General features: G+C 41.7%; 1 protein-coding gene across 1 annotated transcript; it reads right to left on the bottom strand.

The window, feature by feature from the left end:
- Positions 1-7,716: 7,716 nt before the first annotated feature.
- LOC136670108 (neutral cholesterol ester hydrolase 1) lies at positions 7,717-16,388 on the bottom strand. Its single transcript, XM_066646861.1, has 5 exons — positions 16,166-16,388; positions 13,560-13,788; positions 12,359-12,428; positions 11,270-11,441; positions 7,717-10,810 (listed from the first exon to the last, which is right to left on the bottom strand). The coding sequence occupies exons 1-5, from the start codon at positions 16,313-16,315 to the stop codon at positions 10,193-10,195; spliced, it is 1,239 nt and encodes a 412-aa protein (XP_066502958.1). The 5' UTR covers positions 16,316-16,388; the 3' UTR covers positions 7,717-10,192.
- Positions 16,389-19,146: the final 2,758 nt, after the last annotated feature.

Consider the following 19,146-nt stretch of genomic DNA (forward strand, 5'->3'; position numbering starts at 1 on the left):
CTGATCTGTTCAGATAAAAATGTGCTACAGATAGAGAGGAGCTACTTTTCCCTTTTTTTAAAAAGTTTGGCTCTTTCCCTATTTGGGTGGAAAAGGACAGCAGAAAGCAGAGTGGTCATCCTTGGGTGGGGAGTGATTGATGGAGCTAAAATCCAAGTTAGCAGCACTTCCTCACAAATCATGGGTGGAAGCGGATAAATCGTCAACAAGGAAAAGATTTTTTTGTGGAGCTGTCTCTTCTAGCCTCTTACAAGCAGAGGAGTGTAGAGCAGCCTAAACCCACACACAAGAACAAGAATTTGTTATTGGGATTAAACAGTATTTACTGCAGTAAAAGTAGAAGCACATTGCCAAAATCAACCAAAGTAGAAACATAGATGTAGTCATTCCAAAACTAAGTGGAACTTCTAGTTAAACTGCAGTTAATCTTTTTAATACTGCGGTATCCCCACAGACTGCATGAGTGGTGGTGTATATAGTTGTGCAGTGTGTTTAGTCGAGTGTGTTGTGTTGTTTGGTGTACAAGCACAGTGGTATGTCGTGTTATTTGGTAAGCCACGATCTAATCAAATCAAATTCATTTGTCTAGTGCTTTTTCCAACGGATGTTGTCACAAAGCAGCTTCACTTAAGTCTAGTAAAGACAGAGGTTTTTACAGGAAACGTCAAACTCCCAGGTGAGCAAGTCAGTAGCAAGGAAAACATCCATTAGAGCTAAGAGAAGAAGCCTTGGGAGGAACCAAGACTTGCAACTGAGTCTGAGTCTTGAGCATTATCTGAAACTATTATCTGAATCTTATGTTGTACTTCCTTGTACTTCTTTCCCAAAATGATGTGTGTGTTTGTGTTTGATGGGGTGATTACTTGAGTTTTATAAGTCTCTTAAAGCATTTGAATGTCAATAAAGCGCATTTATTCACAAGTGCTGTAGTTCCCATACCTTTTACAGTGCCTTCACTGCAGTATATAATAAATGTAAACACAAAAAAGGAATAGGTCTTGTTCTTGAATTAGGTCTCTGTTCTTGATTAGAGAACTTGAACAAATGTAAATAACTAATAGTACAAATCCATTATTATTTCATTTAAGTACATGTTTTTAGTAAATGAAACTACCTACTACACACCTCTGCTTACACAACAGGCCTGACGTCTGTAGGATCACTTTCACTGAAAAACACCCATCCTGTTCATGTAGAACAAGGACTGTATGACTCTTCATCAGTTCAGTTCCTGGTGATTCTCCCAGAGTTTTATGTTTCTGTTTTAATCACATGCATCTGAATCCAACATTCAGATCACTAAACTAAACCAAATGCATTTAATTAGGACTGTGTGTCACACCAATTCATTGTGTTTGTACTGTTATATACTACACTACACTGCTGTAGAAATCTGGTTTGTCAGGAGGGTATTCATTCTCTCTTACATGCACCTGCAGGTCTTCTGAAAAAGCTATGAATTTGTGTTTGTAAACTGTATTTATTCACTTATTAAATCATCAAACTTTCATTGTTTGAATCTGAAAAAAGGGGTTTCACTATAAACAAAAATTGTCCAGTCAGGATTTTTCCCCTCTGTAGTATCTAGATACAGAGTAGGTAGTTTAGGCCTAACGTCAGATTAACCTGTGACATAATCAAGTACTTTTGTTTTTGGGTTCCTGAGCTCCGGAGTTCAATCATCACCTCGAGTCACCGTCTGTGAAGAGTTTGGTGTGTTTTCCCTGTGTCTGTGTGGGTTTCCTCCAGGTGTTCCAGTTTCCTCCCACAATCCAAAAACCCATTTTGGTAGGTTGATTGGCTGTGTGAAATTGGCCATAAATGTGAGTGTGTGAGTGACTGGGTGAGTGTGTGATCCCAAATGACGACTTATCATTTACCAAAGATGAATGAATGGGTGCTAACGGTGTCTAACAATCAGTGTTTTATTACATTTCCAGTCACTATGGCCATAAACTAGGATTTTCATATTTTTGGCAGATGAAATGAAAGAAGGAGAAAGTCAAAATAAAACATGCAAAATCTCAGAGTGTAAGAATCACTGCTGTGTTCTGTGCTTTTGGCCTGTGGTGGAAGTAGGTACATAAAGCTCCTCTCACCACAGAGACTCATTCCAGGCTGTCAAACGGCTGATCTGTAATGGAGCAAAGCCTTTAAAAGTGCTGTTAAACAATAACCCGAAGGCTATGGCATGCTTTTGAAGAACCATGTTTTGGGAGGAAATTATGGCAATAACTCTAAAATAATCTTTTTTTCTTTCTTCAGGAAACTCCCTAATAAATTGAGTGTGACGCGCTTGAAGAAAAACTGAGATTCAGCAGTGAGTCAATGTCTGACCAGCTGTGTTCAGTGTCTTCGAAAAGGGTCCCTGTTGCAGAACACCTCATCTTTCTTTCCATTGTTTTATTGTAAACCTTTGACATAGTATGGAAACACGGTTAAAAATTTCAGACTAAAGCAGTTCAGCTACAGAAACTAGGCCAAAAAACCGGCCCTTTTCTGAATTCACAAAAAACGCATTTGCAGTTTCTTATTCGGCTTACAGCACTATAGCCCTGCACTCTTGTGTTTGACTTTACTTGCACTCACTTATTGTGCAACATTGTTCTTAAACTGCTGGATTATTTGCCAGTGTCAAGTAACATGCCTTCACTCATCTGCTCTGGGAAGCTCCTTTTAATCTGAAGTATGATTACAGACCCTGGTTAAACCCATCCTGATTTCTGCCTAGCTTCTCAGATTTGCTTTGCAGGCACATGAACCCCATATGTTTCATATCAAACTGTTCAAAAGAATCTCAGTTCGATCTGTAACCAGGCCTTGTTTGACCCAAAGCTCTCAGTAAAAATGTTCCATTCCTCATAAATGACCATCAGTCCGTTTCAGACAAAATGAAGATGAATGCCTGAATCCACTAATTGTATCATGTGTATCTCAACCCCTCTTCACAACCTCATAACTCTTGATAACTCCTGACAACTCTATGAGTTCACAAAAAGAATCAAAAAAGAAGAAATTACACATTTAGGAAATGTTTCAACTCTATTTCTGCACTGTATTTTCACAAACATTGAGTTCGATGTGTGCATTCAAATATGTCAGAATGTTAAGAAAGATATTGAATATTGAAAAATGTTCTTAGTCTTAAAATACACCTGTCCCACTTATTGGAATTAGCATGTTTTTACAGGAAGCAATGAAGGTGATAAGGTATTTACAGCCCATACATTTTTCCCAGGATTGTTTTTGTTTCAGGTCCAGATCAGATCCAAGTGGATGTGCAAATCAGTGCCCTATTACACAGTGCTTTTCACATAGGCCTAATGTCCCAGCTTCAGAACGGAGGTTTGTAGGATATGGGCCCTTTGAATGATCTGCAAAACAAAGTGGGGTTTTATTTATTTATTTTTTTTTGTTTTTTTTTTTTTTTTGCAGAAACTTGGCTCTGACCGAGTGGCTGCCCCCTTAAAATCAGGAAGTAATGAACAATGTGAACCTTAGTCGAAAGATAACATTCTTTGGCGAGCTAGGTATGTGAACTTTCACATTCAATCCCCGGTTCCTTCGGTTTTGTTTTCCTTTGAAATAATGAGAGGGCCTCTTTTTTTCCCAGGATTAATAATTAACTCTGAGTTTCGCTGCAGACCATAATAACTCTGGCAGGACTGGTGATTCAGAGGCTTGATGAAGCCGACCTGAGGGAAGCATGTAACAGTTGAAAATTGAGGGTTTGGGTTCGGCTAGGTATCAGGTTCTGTGGCAGTTAGAGAAAGGCAACTTCTCATCCTCTCCCTTCTGCTTTTCGTGGATCAGGTTTGGTCATGTGACCCATTCAGTATTGCAACGGTTTGTCATAAACACAAATGACTTCCATACAAGAGAAGTTTCTCTGTCGGGGCTTGAGAAGCAACAGGTTATTCCAGTTAGCATGACATGCTAAGCTGAGCCTGGAGGCTAAATCTAAACCACCGGTGCAAAAATAGACTCCTCTTAAAGATGGTGATAAGGAGAGGCTTGTGTGTGTTCAGGAAGTTTTAGGATTCCTCACTCAATGTTTACTGTGGGATCAAGGGTATCAACAGGGAGTTCCCTTCTAAGAGGGCTTTAAATTACTTATTTTAATATGTGAGCATGTGACTGAAGCATATAGCATATAAGGTAGGATACGTATGTTGGACAATTCACCCTAGATCCCAAACCCCTCTCCATCTCTTTCCAAATGTCCTGGATTATGCTCCATCATTCCAGAGAACACAAAACCGATACACTGTCCAGTGCTGGGGGCTTTTTTCCCCTGAAGCCAATGATTGGCATTTAGCGTAGTGACCCTATACTCATCTAGAAACCCTCGCCAGAGACTGTTCTCAGGCCATAACCCATTTCATTTTATGCTTTCCTTTGGAGATTGTACAAGCACTTGTCAGCTATAATATTGTGCCTTAACTCAGATCACTCAGTAGAAAGGATGTCTACAAAGGTTTGTGCGCTGTATCATCAATGTCTTGTACCATAAAGGAAGAAGGGAAATAAAAACAGCAGCTGAGTTTAATCCAAGGTGTGAAGTTTATTTTCTTGGGAAGAGGTAAATGTTGGAAAATCCAAATAGTGAAGAACACAATGGTGACATCTTCTGTTCAATGGTGCAAAAGAAAAAAAATATATTCAACAGAATTACATTCAGCAGTCGAGCAATCTGACGGTTGTGCAATCTGAGCTTACTGCTGAGACGTTCCAAAGAAAACAAGAGCATATATAGCCAAGAGTCAGAACCATCGAGGCCTTAAAAAAGAAGAAATACAACACTGGGAATAGAGAAAAAAAAAGAAGAAAAAAAAAAAAGAAAATGGTCAGTACCATATATAGTGTTACCACACTGCAGTGTTTAGCCAAGAGCAGGCACACACGCATACACCAGAAACACAATGAGTTAGAGATGAATACAGATATCGACTTTGGTAATCATCTTGGTTTCGGTCCACATCTCTGCACTTTGTCACAGTGGACTGAGTAGTTTACTCGTCCTAAACACTGAGATTGCTCACTGCCCTTTCTGATGATAAGCTGAGGGAACAGGAGTAATAAATGTACAAAGTGCATTGTCTCTGAAATCAAATTTTTATTAGGACAAAAATATTAGGAAAAAGTTGAAATAATACACAAAAATAATAGCCTAAAATCTCAGGTCCTAAGAAGGTATAAATATATTTCCTTTTTAATATTTTCATAAACAATAAAATTAATCATAAACAATATTCTTCACAGTTAAAAAGGAAAATATGGAAATGAGTAAATAGTTGCTTAAAGATGTTTTTTGAACATCCCATAATGATCCTAGTAATTAATTGTCTCATTTTCCATCCTATATTCTGGAACATGTTGAAGACATCAATTTTAAGATGAGTACAGCTACAGAAATCAGTGGAGATGATGAGGGGAAATTTGTTTACAAATTACTGCCCCGCATTTCACATACTGTCCTTTCCACGTATTTAAAAACAAAGCGAAAGATGCAGATTAATCTTCTGTCAATGTTTATTATTAGATCTTATTTCAGAATATTATGGCCCTGGTAACTAGATTTTTAAAATTAAAACATCACACCTGTGGACAAAAAACACAAATTCAATATTAAAATATATACCTCAGTTCCTTAAAATGATGGACAGTATGTGAAATTCCCACACATTGCTGGTTAGGAACATTGTTGGTTTATTCTCTGACAGATTTGCATATTTTGTTAAGATAAACAATTCAGCATAAAGTACAGTGTGGCAATGACCGTGGAGGTGTGGAATGTGTAGAGGTGTGCAGTGTGAGGAGGTCACAGTCCCATAGGTGAAGGTGAAGTGAGACTGAGAGCATTCCTGCACTCTAAGTCCACGGCCCCAGGCCTTTCCCACAGCTACTCTCCACTCTCATGTTTCCTCTGAAGCCCCACACTGGTCTGTGTTTAGGAAATTCCCTTTTGTCATCCTTCCCACTGCCAACAGCGCTGCTTACCACAGAGCAGCCGCAGAAGTTTTGGACTGTACTTACAAACATAAAGCGCACTTAATCTTTTCATTGCTCTCCAAAAAACCTATCTATCTCCACAGTGGTCACTTTGTGCCCCCCAAAAAATCATTCTTGACTTTCAATGAAGGTTAATGTAAGAAGATTTAATTCCATGCCACTTTTGGAGCACTTCCAATGGTCCATCTACAGTGAACATTTCAAACAGCGAAAGGAGCAGCTGAAGTGACGTCAAAAAATTGAAATACGAGGTTTTTGTTTGACAGTAAAAACATGCTTAAAAATAAATGTGCCTTTAAAAGAGAAAGATCATTAAACGATTTCCATAATAACAAGAACGGTCTTAACTCAGGGCGGCATGGTGGCGCAGCAGGTAGGTGTCGCAGTCACAGCTCCAGGGACCTGGAGGTTGTGGGTTCGATTCCGGCTCCGGGTGACTGTCTGCGAGGAGTGTGGTGTGCTCTCCCTGTGTCCGCGTGGGTTTCCTCCGGGTGACTGTCTGTGAAGAGTGTGGTGTGTTCTCCCTGTGTCTGCGTGGGTTTCCTCTGGGTGACTGTCTGCGAGGAGTGTGATGTGTTCTCCCTGTGTCTGCATGGGTTTCCTCCGGGTGACTGTCTGCGAGGAGTGTGGTGTGTTCTCCCTGTGTCTGCATGGGTTTCCTCCGGGTGACTGTCTGCGAGGAGTGTGGTGTGCTCTCCCTGTGTCCGCATGGGTTTCCTCCGGGTGACTGTCTGTGAAGAGTGTGGTGCGTTCTCCCTGTGTCTGCGTGGGTTTCCTCCGGGTGACTGTCTGTGAGGAGTGTGGTGTGTTCTCCCTGTGTCTGCATGGGTTTCCTCCGGGTGACTGTCTGTGAGAAGTGTGGTGTGTTCTCCTTGTGTCTGCATGGGTTTCCTCTGGGTGACTGTCTGTGAGGAGTGTGGTGTGTTATCCCTGTGTCTGCGTGGGTTTCCTCCGGGTGACTGTCGGATAGGAATTTGCTGTGTTCTCCCTGTGTCTGCGTGGGTTTCCTCTGTGTGACTGTCTGTGAGGAGTTTGCCGTGTTCTCCGTGTCCGCGTGGGTTTCTTCTGGGTGACTGTGAGGAGTGTGGTGTGTTCTCCCTGTGTCTGCGTGGGTTTCCTTCAGGTGACTGTCTGTGAGGAATTTGCCATGTTCTCCCTGTGTCTGTGTGGGTTTCTTCCGGGTGACTGTCTGTGAGGAGTGTGATGTGTTCTCCCTGTGTCTGCGTGGGTTTCCTCCAGGTGACTGTCTGTGAAGAATTTGCCGTGTTCTCCCTGTGTCTGCGTGGGTTTCCTCCGGGTGAGGTGTGTGGTGTGTTCTCCCTATGTCTGTGTGTGTTTCCTTCGGGTGACTGTCTGTGCGGAGTGTGGGGTGTTCTCTCTGTGTCTGCATGGGTTTCCTCCCGGTGACTGTCTGTGAGGAGTGTGGTGTGTTCTCCCTGTGTCCGCGTGGGTTTCCTCCTTGGCGACTCAAAAGTGTGCATAGGTGTGAGTGAAAGTGGGAGTGTATGTATAGCCCTGTGAAGGACTGGCGCCCCCTCCAGGGTGTGTTCCCGCCTTGCGCCTAATGATTCCAGGTAGGCTCCAGACTCACAGTGACCTTGAACTGAATAAGCGCTTACAGATAATGAATGAATGAATGTCTTACCTCTAACTATTTCTGTGCAGTGTAAAATGACATCTGTATACCACTTATTTAAAGGGGATTTTTTATTAAATCATTAATATGAACCAAGTCACTCAAAGCAGTTTCACTTACAACACTTCATTTAAGAGAAATTAGACAAGTTGGATATGTTCACAGTGGTAGTGATAGGAACCAGAGCCCAGTTTCCCCAAAACATCTTAGTGTTTTGATCATCTTAACAGGGACAAAGGTTGTTGAGCGTAATGCTCTCTCTACCATTTAAGACACTTCTTTGTTCTAAGATGCTGTTGGGAGACCATGGCAAGACGTTCAAAGAGTTAAATACTTCTAATAGCTCTCTCACTGTAAACTGTAAATGCAGCACAAGAATGTTTTAATTGTTTTGAGGTAGGATTTTGGCTTAGGGTTAAACCCAATCCTGGTGGAGTGATACGTGGTGGGTGATGTGAGATAAAAAGTAGTTCATAAAGAAAACTTGTTGGTTTGAATTTACCACTATTCAACCTGTGTTTGAATTAAATATTACACCAAATAGATGCATATAGGTTGAATGCCTATTTTGTAATCCAAAAAGTAATAAATAAATTAAATAATAATAATAATAATGATAATAAACCTACATGTGTGTTGAAGACATTATGACCCATGGTTCTTATCACTGTAATGAAATCCAAGTTTGTCTGCAAGGAACCATTTCACAACAAAGCACTCTAAATGACCTTGTTTACAATTCTGTGTCTGAATTCTGCAGAAATGACAAAAAATCTATGGACTTCCCCTTTAAACCTTTGTACACATTGTTATTCAAGTATATCCATCTCTATTAACTACAGTGTTTGGTTTCTTTCCATTGCACAAATACATACTCATATTTATGGGAAACATTGTGGAGTCATGATTTAAAAAAAACAAATAAAATAACACTGTACTGTAAGCCATCATTCATAAGACCACCTGACAACTCCAAACGCTGTTTATCGCCACCGTCATAAGCCTGTATTAACATCCACAGTTGTGGACATCAGTTGTTAGAACATTGCCTGCTTTAGCCTGTTTCACCCTAGAAAGAGTTGTGCAATGCGATGAGCTTGTACCAAGGTTTATGCAGGATTTTTTTTAAGCTTTAATGAAAGGCTAATGCAGCTTTATGAACAATGACCCACAGTCAAGTGCTACCTAAAGCTATGGAACAGTTCACAGTTCAAATATGTCTATAAAATGTAATTAAAGTACAGTACATCATAAAATATATATTTTATATATATATATATATCTTATATAATAATAATATATCTTTTTTTGTATATCAGTGTGACAGACTGCATTCCCGAGGGCTGCAGCAGTTCTCCCCTCCTCTCTCTTATCAACCGATTAACACATTAAAGGCCTGACTAGGAACTGAGCAAATAATTCTGTTAACCCCTTAAAAGACACATTAGTGGTTCCTGACTACTGTTACTTTACACAGTAGTTGCCTAAACAGAGCAAACACTAAGCTTTGCAGAACTGTGGCCCTCCAAGAATGCAGTCTAACACGTGCTCTATGCTTTAGTGGCACCAGTCCAGCCAGTGCACATTTAACTCGAAACATCTTCAAGGGTTTGGTCTCTATCTGAGCTGACTCTGTTGCATTGACATGTTGCGCTGCATGCTGAATTCCCAAGAGGTATTGTACAGTTGTGTGCAAATGTTTGTGTACCCCTGGTCAAACTGAAGCTTAAGGCAAGTCAGCACATCCTCTGCTGCAATGTCTGTAAAAAGTGTAACATTCTAGTTATTACGTTTAATATACTGGATATTTGAGCTGAATTTTTTGTGTTAAATTCAGCAAATACACAGATATTATGTGTCAGAAAAGCAGAACTGTGTTCTCATTAGAGGGTGTGTACTTGAGTTCACTTAAATACTACATATGTTATTTGACCAGGAGAACAAAATCAGGCATTTTGTAGATTTTCTGTTCTATATCCATATTGTTCTACCGTAACCCACAGGTTCAACAGGGAACTACATACTTTCCCAGATGCCAAAGGTTCAGGGTCTGCTTGAGCTTACAAGTTTTTACAGAAGCCACAGACTCCACAGGGACCTACAGGTCCTGCCGTAACCTACAGAATCTACTAAAACCCATTTGCTTTTGCAGAAGATATAGGTTTTACAGGGACTGAGAAGTTCTGTGGAACACTAGAGGTCTTCCTAGTGCCCATAGGTTCTATGGGGGCCTAGGGGTTCTAGAAGAGCCCACATATTTTTACAAAATCCAACGGTTCTTCAGGGACCTACAGGTTCTACCAAAGCCCACATGTTCTACTATAGTCCTACTATAGTTCTACTATAGTATGAAATGTGATTTTAAAGAAGCCACAGATTTTACAGGGACCTATAGTCTCTTTGGGTATAGCCCAAAGCTTCTATAGGAGCCTGTAGATTCTACTAGAGACCAATGGTTCTATAGTAACCTGCAGCTTCTACTAAAGCTCACAGGTTTTTCCAAATGACACATGTTCCACAGGATTGTATGAGTTCTTTAAGAGCCTACAGGTTATTTTCTAACCAGTGGATGTAGTTCCACATGCTCTGCATCCCCACAGTGAAACATGTGGGCCAGAAAGCAAAGACCATGCAACCGTGGAAACCCTCTGCATAGTGGTCACTAGTGACGGTCACTCCGGCCTCTTCAAGGCGTCGGGCATACATGAGGCCATCATCCCGCAAGACGTCATGCTCACAGGTCATGATGTAGGCAGGAGGAACCAACTTCAATACCTCTCTTTCTGCCAACAAAGGAGCTGCCCGAACGTCCAACAAGCCAGGCAGCTGCTCTAGGAGACCAGCAGTGCTAAGGCGAGGGACCACTGGCTGATAGTCCTTCTGAAATGCAGGGGCTAAGAGCTTGGTCCAGTTCATCTTCGCCTTAGCTGCCATCATTTCCTCTTGGTCCACGGCCGTGTGATTGTTCGCCAGGAGGGTGGGAACAAGGTTCGGATTCCCGTTGAGGTACTCCAGCCAAAAGCGGGCCATGAGAGGGCGATAGAGGATGGGCATGTTGCCATTCTGCTGGTAAGACGGTGTGTTGAAGTCCAAGGCTTGGAGCACAGGATAGATAAGGGCCTGTACCTTGAACTTGACAGAGACACTGTTGTCTGAGGCCAGCTGTATCAAAAAAACAAATCATACTGTGTCAGTAAACAAACCAGCATTCTGCAAAAGCAGAGTAAGGACTTTTTTGCTACCCTAGCCTCAGATGTATGTGATCAGCCAAGACATGCTTGGTATCTGAAGTTTGCTGCTTTAGTGTTTGATGTATAACCCCTCCCTAAATGCACTTGTTTTCTTGCAGCTTCTCAACTTGATGTTTCTTGGCTCTATATGCATTCATTTTGTGGTATATTTTCTTAATTGTCAATGTTTGCTTTATTGTATGCAGTATGCAAACAGTTTGGGTCATTTCAAAAGTTTAAGTGTCTTCAATGTAGAACTTTGAAATAAAAAAAAACATGTAATTTGATCAGGGATGTTGAAATTTTGCATGCAATTCTATACACATGGTTTCAGCTTACGTGCCCTAAAGCCGAATGGCTGCAGGGCTTTGTTTCAGATCTGTGCTCCTACCTGTTGAGCCACGGCAGCAGCCAAGTTGCCTCCAGCGCTGTCACCCGAGACGGCTACTCTTTCTGGATCCACCGAGTACTGAGCCAGAACATCCGCTGTCAGGATGTGCCTGCAGGCCCGCAGAGCATCATAATACTGCTCTGGGAAATGAACTTCAGGGGCAAGCCTGTAACTGGAAATGCAAAAGTCACCCGTCTTTAACTGGTGCACATATTCACACAAGCTCACTTTGTCTTAAGTATTTTTCCACACACATTAGGATTTATGGAGGTCATCTAATCAAATCAATGTTTGTATTTTCCTTAAAGGTGCACCAGGTAGGAAGTGAAGGAAGTGATACTCCATAGTGTGCTTCTACTGCTGTAAAGTCTAAAACAGAACTGTTGAGCTGGATTTGACAGACATTTTGGATGATGTCAAACGTCTTAACGTATTAACATCACATGCACAGGTCCAAAAAGAAGTCCCAGGACCAGGGATGTGTTACTTGTGTGGGAGTGGCTCATGGTGCTGATCTGTACAGAGCTGAAGGTTAGTGAATGGCCAGAGAGAGCTGAATTTGGCCCAATATTCAATATAATGCTCTTTCAAAATGAACATGCTCACAATCATCCGCTCAAGGAAATGGACAGATGAAAAGCTAAAATGTAAGGATATGTTGTTCTGCGAGTTTCATGCAATTACATTTTTCCCAGCAAAGAGGAATTCCCCAAACTGAACATTGTGACACAGTGAAAATTACATAGTGCAGCTTTACAAGGAACTCTACCAATTCATCAATTCATTCTAACATTTCATTACTTTCAGATTTACCAAAATGTAATCTTTATTACATAAATAAAATGTTTATATTTGACGCCTGGATCCCACTGTTGTAACAAATGCTGAGAACTGCATTAAACACACACTTTGTTTATGTCTTATTTAGTTATGCTCCCCAAAATAAAAAGTGCAATTTCCCTTTAAACATCCATCACAAAACGTATTCATTAATCATACGGAAGACGTTCTGTACGTTAAAGGCAGGTTGAACCCACTGGCAGATGTTAAAGGTTAAAGAAGCCCCAGTTTAGCTTTAAGCAAACTTACTCCACAGATATAATCACTGCATCTAAATCCTCAGCCATCTTCCTGCACAGAAGGTCATAGGATCGCATTCCTTTTGGAGGGAGGTGGGACAAGGAAGTACAAGAGGGCAGTGAAAAGGAAATAAAAGAGTTTACAAACATTGCCATTTACAGTAACACTACCAATATATCAGTACACAACTTCTATTCACGTTTAACCAAAACCTTGTATGTTCATTTTTGCCAATTTTCATTTTTTGATGTCTGCCCTTTACATTGTGTATCTTCACTCTGAACAGACCAATAGAAAAGATCCAAAACAAGCTGGAGTAAAACATCTTTTACACTAAGCTCCACTGAAAATGAAGGATGTGTTATGAATGCACTGGAGATCAAAGTTTTACTCTAACCGTGATGAACTACACAGCAGCCGATTTGATTTACCATAACAAACATGCAGTCCTGCAGCTCCGCCCTGCAACTTCTACTTGATGTTTATGACTTCCCACGCTTGTTCATATACCCACACCTACTGCTTTGTTCCCTAATAACTGAGGAACTGTTTCTTGTTCATTTCAGAAACTGGCCACTTGAGGGAGTGTGTGAATAAGGAATCCTGCCGAAACTGTAAACACTGCTGAACTTTCCCTCAGTTACACAACCCTCATCACACAAACAACAGTGAATCCATCTGAAGGTCACGGCCTCACTGCACTGATTCTGGAATATAAATGACTGTAAAAGCTATCAATGACATACATAGTTGTTGTTGGAACTCAAAGGAGAAGCAACGATCCCTCATAATTTTCAAAGAAACTATTTTGCATTGTTCTTGTTATTGTGAAAATGTGGAAAAATGTAAAGGGTAGATCATTCATTCATTCATCTTCTGTCACTGCTTCATCCTGATCAGGTTCGCAGTGGATCCAGAATCTACAAGGAATCATTAGATAAAAGGCAGAAACATCCTGGACTGAGCACCAAGGAGTAGCCAGAATTTTTATATTATGTAAAATAAATGGCAAAAATGGAAATACATTGTCCCTGACACTGACAATATGCTCATTTTTAAAAATGTATTAGTTATTCATCAAATGTAAACATAAAATTATCAAATCGTGCTGTTTTTACAGTAATACAGTTTTTAACGTTACGGTGCTGAAATGAGACTTCAGAGTTCACCACATTTGAATGTTCTCAGAAATACGGATGAGCCTACTCACTCCCACTCAGTAAGGCCCACCCGCCGCCGTGGAAGTAGACCACCCCTCGTTTGAGGCTGCTGCGGCCGGAGGAAGTGGACTCAAACACTCGAGCCTGCAGCCCAGCGAAAGACGTGTCAGTTACCCGCACACTTTCGCTGGACTGAGGACCTCGAATCTCCACCAACGACACAACATAGTTCAGGACGTGGATGTGATGAGCCAGGCCAAGGTCCTGCACAAAATTACCCTGCAAACAAAAGAGGACTGGATCATAACAGAAAAGAACAGACACTACACACACTAGTTCAACTAAACTTACTGAAAATACATGAAAGGTTGAAGTCAATATTTTCAACCTCTAGCACTTGGAATTCATTGAAAGTTAGGTTATTACTGAAGGTAAATGACATTACCAAGCTCAGCTATATTGTATGTGGTGGTTTTGCTACACTGTTATTTATGCTATTTCACTAAGCCTCTTATGGTCATGAGTTCAGTAAAGTCATTCATTTGAATGTACAAATAATTGAGAGCTTTAAATAAACCACTATAGCTAAACTGCACTGCACGTCTGTCCTTCAGGAATTCTTTTTTTCTTTTTTCTTTTTGGTGGGGGGTTGATTTAGAAGAATAAAAAGCAAAATTCACATTTGTAAATAAATGTAACATGCTGGCTGTTATTCTATTGTCATAGTGTAATACTTTATACATTATTATACTGTTAACTTACAGTTGAGACACTTTAAAATATCAGTAACGTGCTGGCATTTACTGTAAAATTACCATACAACAGTTTTTCTACTGTTAAATACCACAATTCAATACACAGCACAATACTGTTAAAATAAATGACAGTAGCTGCTCTGTAAAATTTTTTACTGTGTTCATTAGCATCCCATACTGGAAAGGTCATGCTATAAAGTACCTTAATTCAAATTTCTATGATCTTTCTACATTAAAACATCACATAGATAAATGTATAGCCCAAACTGAGTGAACAAAAATTAAATTGGGGTCAGAGTAATATTTTCTTTAATGAGGAAACTTACAAACCTAGTTCCAAAAAGATGGGGACAGTAAGAGAAATGCAAATAAAATTGTGCAAATTCACTTTGACCTGCGCTTAAACAAAAAAGATCCACAATGTTTAAATTAATCAACTTCATTGTTTTCTCTAAGAATTAAATCATTTGATGAATTAATGCCTGGGACATGCTCCAAAATCATTGAGAATGAGTACATTTTACTTGTATGATATCTATGGATTTAGATTATTTAAATTTAATTCAACCCTTTCACTTAAACAAATAAAATAAGAAAATTCAAACTTTTTTTTTTCAGCGTATGCTCCTGTCCCAGATGTTTGGATGGGTTTAAATGACATCAAATTTGGAGTGAGTCTTGACTAAAACAACAACAAAACCCACTGTAGTCCACAAAGAAAACCACCTTTCATAATTAAAGTACGTTTTGTAATCACTGCTTTCTGTTTTTATTAGCATCTCACTTAATGCCCTAAGTGTTTTGGAACAGGGGTTCATAAACAGTTCTGACATAATAATAATAATTTTATTAATAATCTATTATTTTCTAACAAATTGTAAGCAGCTTTAATATTCAATCTATTTTCGATGAGGAACTGAGCTGTACATGGGTTCAGTGGGGAAGACTGTAGCTGCGTGGAAGGGTTGGGCCCAGGTGTAACTGGTTGGAAAAGATTCATCACAAAAGCACAGAGATTACCATCATAATGACACAAAACTTTACCTCACGCACCCTCAAAGATTAAAGGGATACTCTTGTGGATTCTTAAAAATGTCTGTATAATTTAGTTCTGAGTAGTCAAAGTGATGGAGGGTGGTCTGAGGTGGAACGCTCTGTTCTGGAACAACACAGAGTCTTAATATTACTTACCGAGAATAGTTCACAGTTGTACTGATAGGAACCAGACCTGGGGAGAGTTCAATGTCTCTAAAATGTTTTACACAAATGTATGTGCATAAGAGGGAATTACACAAAACGGTTACAGATACACTGTCTGATGCCTGAGAGCTTTATTTATATTCATTTTATAGTTAATGCCACGGTTGAGCATTTCTGCTTTGAAACTTTAGTGTTTCAAAGACAAACTCTTTCAAAGAGACACTGCTTCTTATGTCACAAACCTAAACAACCAGTGGCTTAGGGGTGGGTGGAGATAGACGTGGGGGCTGAATGTGTATTCGTAGATAGATCTGTGTGAACTGAATGCAGAAAAAGGTGCAGAATAAAAGCAACAAATAAAAACTTTTAAAGCATTAGGTGAATTTAAACATGTTATTTTGCAGAACAGATGTTGGTTTTCATGAGCTTCACCAATGACAGGGTTATTACAATGTCATATTGCTATTACATAACGTCATATGTAAGATGTCATCGATTTAATCACAGAAGGGGAAAAAAACATTTTAAAACATGTTACATCACCACAGTCCTCGCTGTAATATGTAAAGATATAAAAGAATCAGTGCAGATTAAATAAATTAGAGCATGACAGCTTTAGTATGGATTCAGAGCGGTTTTGTTATGGCTCTGTAAACCAGATGACGTTTATATTAATCATTAGTACATGATGAACTTCTCACCGCGTGGAAGAAGGCTCGGAACAGCGCGTCCAGCAGCATGAGTTTCCAGGGCTCGGACACAGTGCTGGGCAGAGGGAGGTAAATGTAGTAGGACACGGCCACAGACAGCAGCACCGCGGAAAAAAAAGCTGGAGTCTTCATCACCTTCATCCTCACTGTCAGCTCCAGCCTGAAACAGCGCAGTCATTCAGTCGCCGCAACTACAACTTCATCTACATCTACATGTCTCTGCATCCTGCTCCTTCATAACACAGGCTTAGGAACATTCGGGACATTTTCAAAATAAAAGTCCCGCCCCCTCTCTATAAAGCTACTGGATAAAACCTACCCATAATAAATATATAATATTCTCATAACTATAACTTGCAATCTCATAATAATGAAATCCTAATCTTTCCCATTGTTCTAAAACGTACGTCGTTATTATGAAATCTGTCAACTCCTATGTATTGAGAGACTTTCTGTACCTGGCCTGCTAAAGTCGGTTTCTGGACGCTGTATTCATAGTTGTGCGATACTAACACATAATTACAGGATGACAGAAAGTCGTTATTATGAGGGACTTTTTTTTTTGATGAATTAATAATAAGTATGAAGGATTAAATCATTGTTAAGAGATGCAAAGACGTAATTATGAGATACTAAATCATTGTTAAGAGATTCTCTGAAAAAAAAAATACGTTTAACGGTGTTAAAAAGTGTTGCATGAAATTAAATTATCTACACCCAGATATATAACCTGAGTATTAATACATGTTAATGTATTAATAATATGAAAGTACATTCATTTTTTTTTTTTTTTTTTTTTTTTTTTTTTTTTTTGAGGTGAGGAGTGTGGTGTGTTCTCCCTGTGTCAGCGTGGGTTTCCTCCGGGTGACTGTCTGTGAGGAGTGTGGTGTGTTCTCCGTGTCTGCATGGGTTTCCTCTGGGTGACTGTCTGTGAGGAGTGTGGTGTGTTCTCCGTGTCTGCATGGGTTTCCTCTGGGTGACTGTCTGTGAGGAGTGTGGTGTGTTCTCCGTGTCTGCATGGGTTTCCTGTGGGTGACTGTCTGTGAGGAGTGTGGTGTGTTCTCCCTGTGTCTGCGTGGGTTTCCTCCGGGTGACTGCTTGTGAGGAGTGTGGTGTGTTCTCCCTGTGTCTGCGTGGGTTTCCTCCGGGTGACTGTCTGTGAGGAGTGTGGTGTGTTCTCCGTGTCTGCATGGGTTTCCTCTGGGTGACTGTCTGTGAGGAGTGTGGTGTGTTCTCCCTGTGTCTGCGTGGGTTTCCTCCGGGTGACTGTCTGTGAGGAGTGTGGTGTGTTCTCCGTGTCTGCATGGGTTTCCTCTGGGTGACTGTCTGTGAGGAGTGTGGTGTGTTCTCCCTGTGTCTGCGTGGGTTTCCTCCGGGTGACTGCTTGTGAGGAGTGTGGTGTGTTCTCCCTGTGTCTGCGTGGGTTTCCTCCGGGTGACTGCTTGTGAGGAGTGTGGTGTGTTCTCCCTGTGTCTGCGTGGGTTTCCTCCGGATGACTGTCTGTGAGGAGTGTGGTGTGTTCTCCCTGTGTCTGCGTGGGTTTCCTCCGGGTGACTGCTTGTGAGGAGTGTGGTGTGTTCTCCCTGTGTCAGCGTGGGTTTCCTCTGGATGACTGTCTGTGAGGAGTGTGGTGTGTTCTCCCTGTGTCTGCGTGGGTTTCCTCCGGGTGACTGCCTGTGAGGAGTGTGGTGTGTTCTCCCTGTGTCTGCGTGGGTTTCCTCCGGGTGACTGTCTGTGAGGAGTGTGGTGTGTTCTCCCTGTGTCTGCGTAGGTTTCCTCCGGATGACTGTCTGTGAGGAGTGTGGTGTGTTCACCCTGTGTCTGCGTGGGTTTACTCCGGGTGACTGTCTGTGAGGAGTGTGGTGTGTTCTCCCTGTGTCTGCGTGGGTTTCCTCCGGGTGACTGTCTGTGAGGAGTGTGGTGTGTTCTCCCTGTGTCTGCATGGGTTTCCTCCGGATGACTGCCTGTGAGGTGTGTGGTGTGTTCTCCCTGTGTCTGCGTGGGTTTCCTCCGGGTGACTGTCTGTGAGGAGTGTGGTGTTGTTCTCCCTGTGTCTGCGTGGGTTTCCTCCGGATGACTGTCTGTGAGGAGTGTGGTGTGTTCTCCCTGTGTTTGCGTGGGTTTCCTCCGGGTGACTGCTTGTGAGGAGTGTGGTGTGTTCTCCCTGTGTCAGCGTGGGTTTCCTCCGGGTGACTGCTTGTGAGGAGTGTGGTGTGTTCTCCCTGTGTCTGCGTGGGTTTCCTCCGGATGACTGTCTGTGAGGAGTGTGGTGTGTTCTCCCTGTGTCTGCGTGGGTTTCCTCCGGATGACTGTCTGTGAGGAGTGTGGTGTGTTCTCCCTGTGTCTGCGTGGGTTTCCTCCGGGTGACTGCTTGTGAGGAGTGTGGTGTGTTCTCCCTGTGACAGCGTGGGTTTCCTCTGGATGACTGTCTGTGAGGAGTGTGGTGTGTTCTCCCTGTGTCTGCGTGGGTTTCCTCCGGGTGACTGCCTGTGAGGAGTGTAGTGTGTTCTCCCTGTGTCTGCGTGGGTTTCCTCCGGGTGACTGCCTGTGAGGAGTGTGGTGTGTTCTCCCTGTGTCTGCGTGGGTTTCCTCCGGGTGACTGTCTGTGAGGAGTGTGGTGTGTTCTCCCTGTGTCTGCGTGGGTTTCCTCCGGGTGACTGTCTGTGAGGAGTGTGGTGTGTTCTCCCTGTGTCTGTGTAGGTTTCCTCCGGATGACTGTCTGTGAGGCGTGTGGTGTGTTCTCCCTGTGTCTGCGTAGGTTTCCTCCGGATGACTGTGAGGAGTGTGGTGTGTTCTCCCTGTGTCTGCGTGGGTTTCCTCCAGGTGACTGTCTGTGAGGAGTGTGGTGTGTTCTCCCTGTGTCTGCGTAGGTTTCCTCCGGATGACTGTCTGTGAGGAGTGTGGTGTGTTCACCCTGTGTCTGCGTGGGTTTACTCCGGGTGACTGTCTGTGAGGAGTGTGGTGTGTTCTCC

The sequence above is a fragment of the Hoplias malabaricus genome, chromosome 1, assembly GCF_029633855.1.
Source record: "Hoplias malabaricus isolate fHopMal1 chromosome 1, fHopMal1.hap1, whole genome shotgun sequence".
NCBI lineage: Eukaryota > Metazoa > Chordata > Actinopteri > Characiformes > Erythrinidae > Hoplias > Hoplias malabaricus.

What these genes read in the sequence shown, in the direction of transcription:
- LOC136670108 (XM_066646861.1), bottom strand. Translation starts at nt 16,315, where the DNA reads ATGAAGGTGATGAAGACTCCAGCTTTTTTTTCCGCGGTGCTGCTGTCT. An exon ending in GTGGGCCTTACTGAGTGGGA is followed by an intron (nt 12,429 to 13,559) that starts GTGAGTAGGCTC and finishes TCCCTCCAAAAG; the next exon opens with GAATGCGATCCTATGACCTT. An exon ending in CTGCTGCCGTGGCTCAACAG is followed by an intron (nt 10,811 to 11,269) that starts GTAGGAGCACAG and finishes TTTTTGATACAG; the next exon opens with CTGGCCTCAGACAACAGTGT.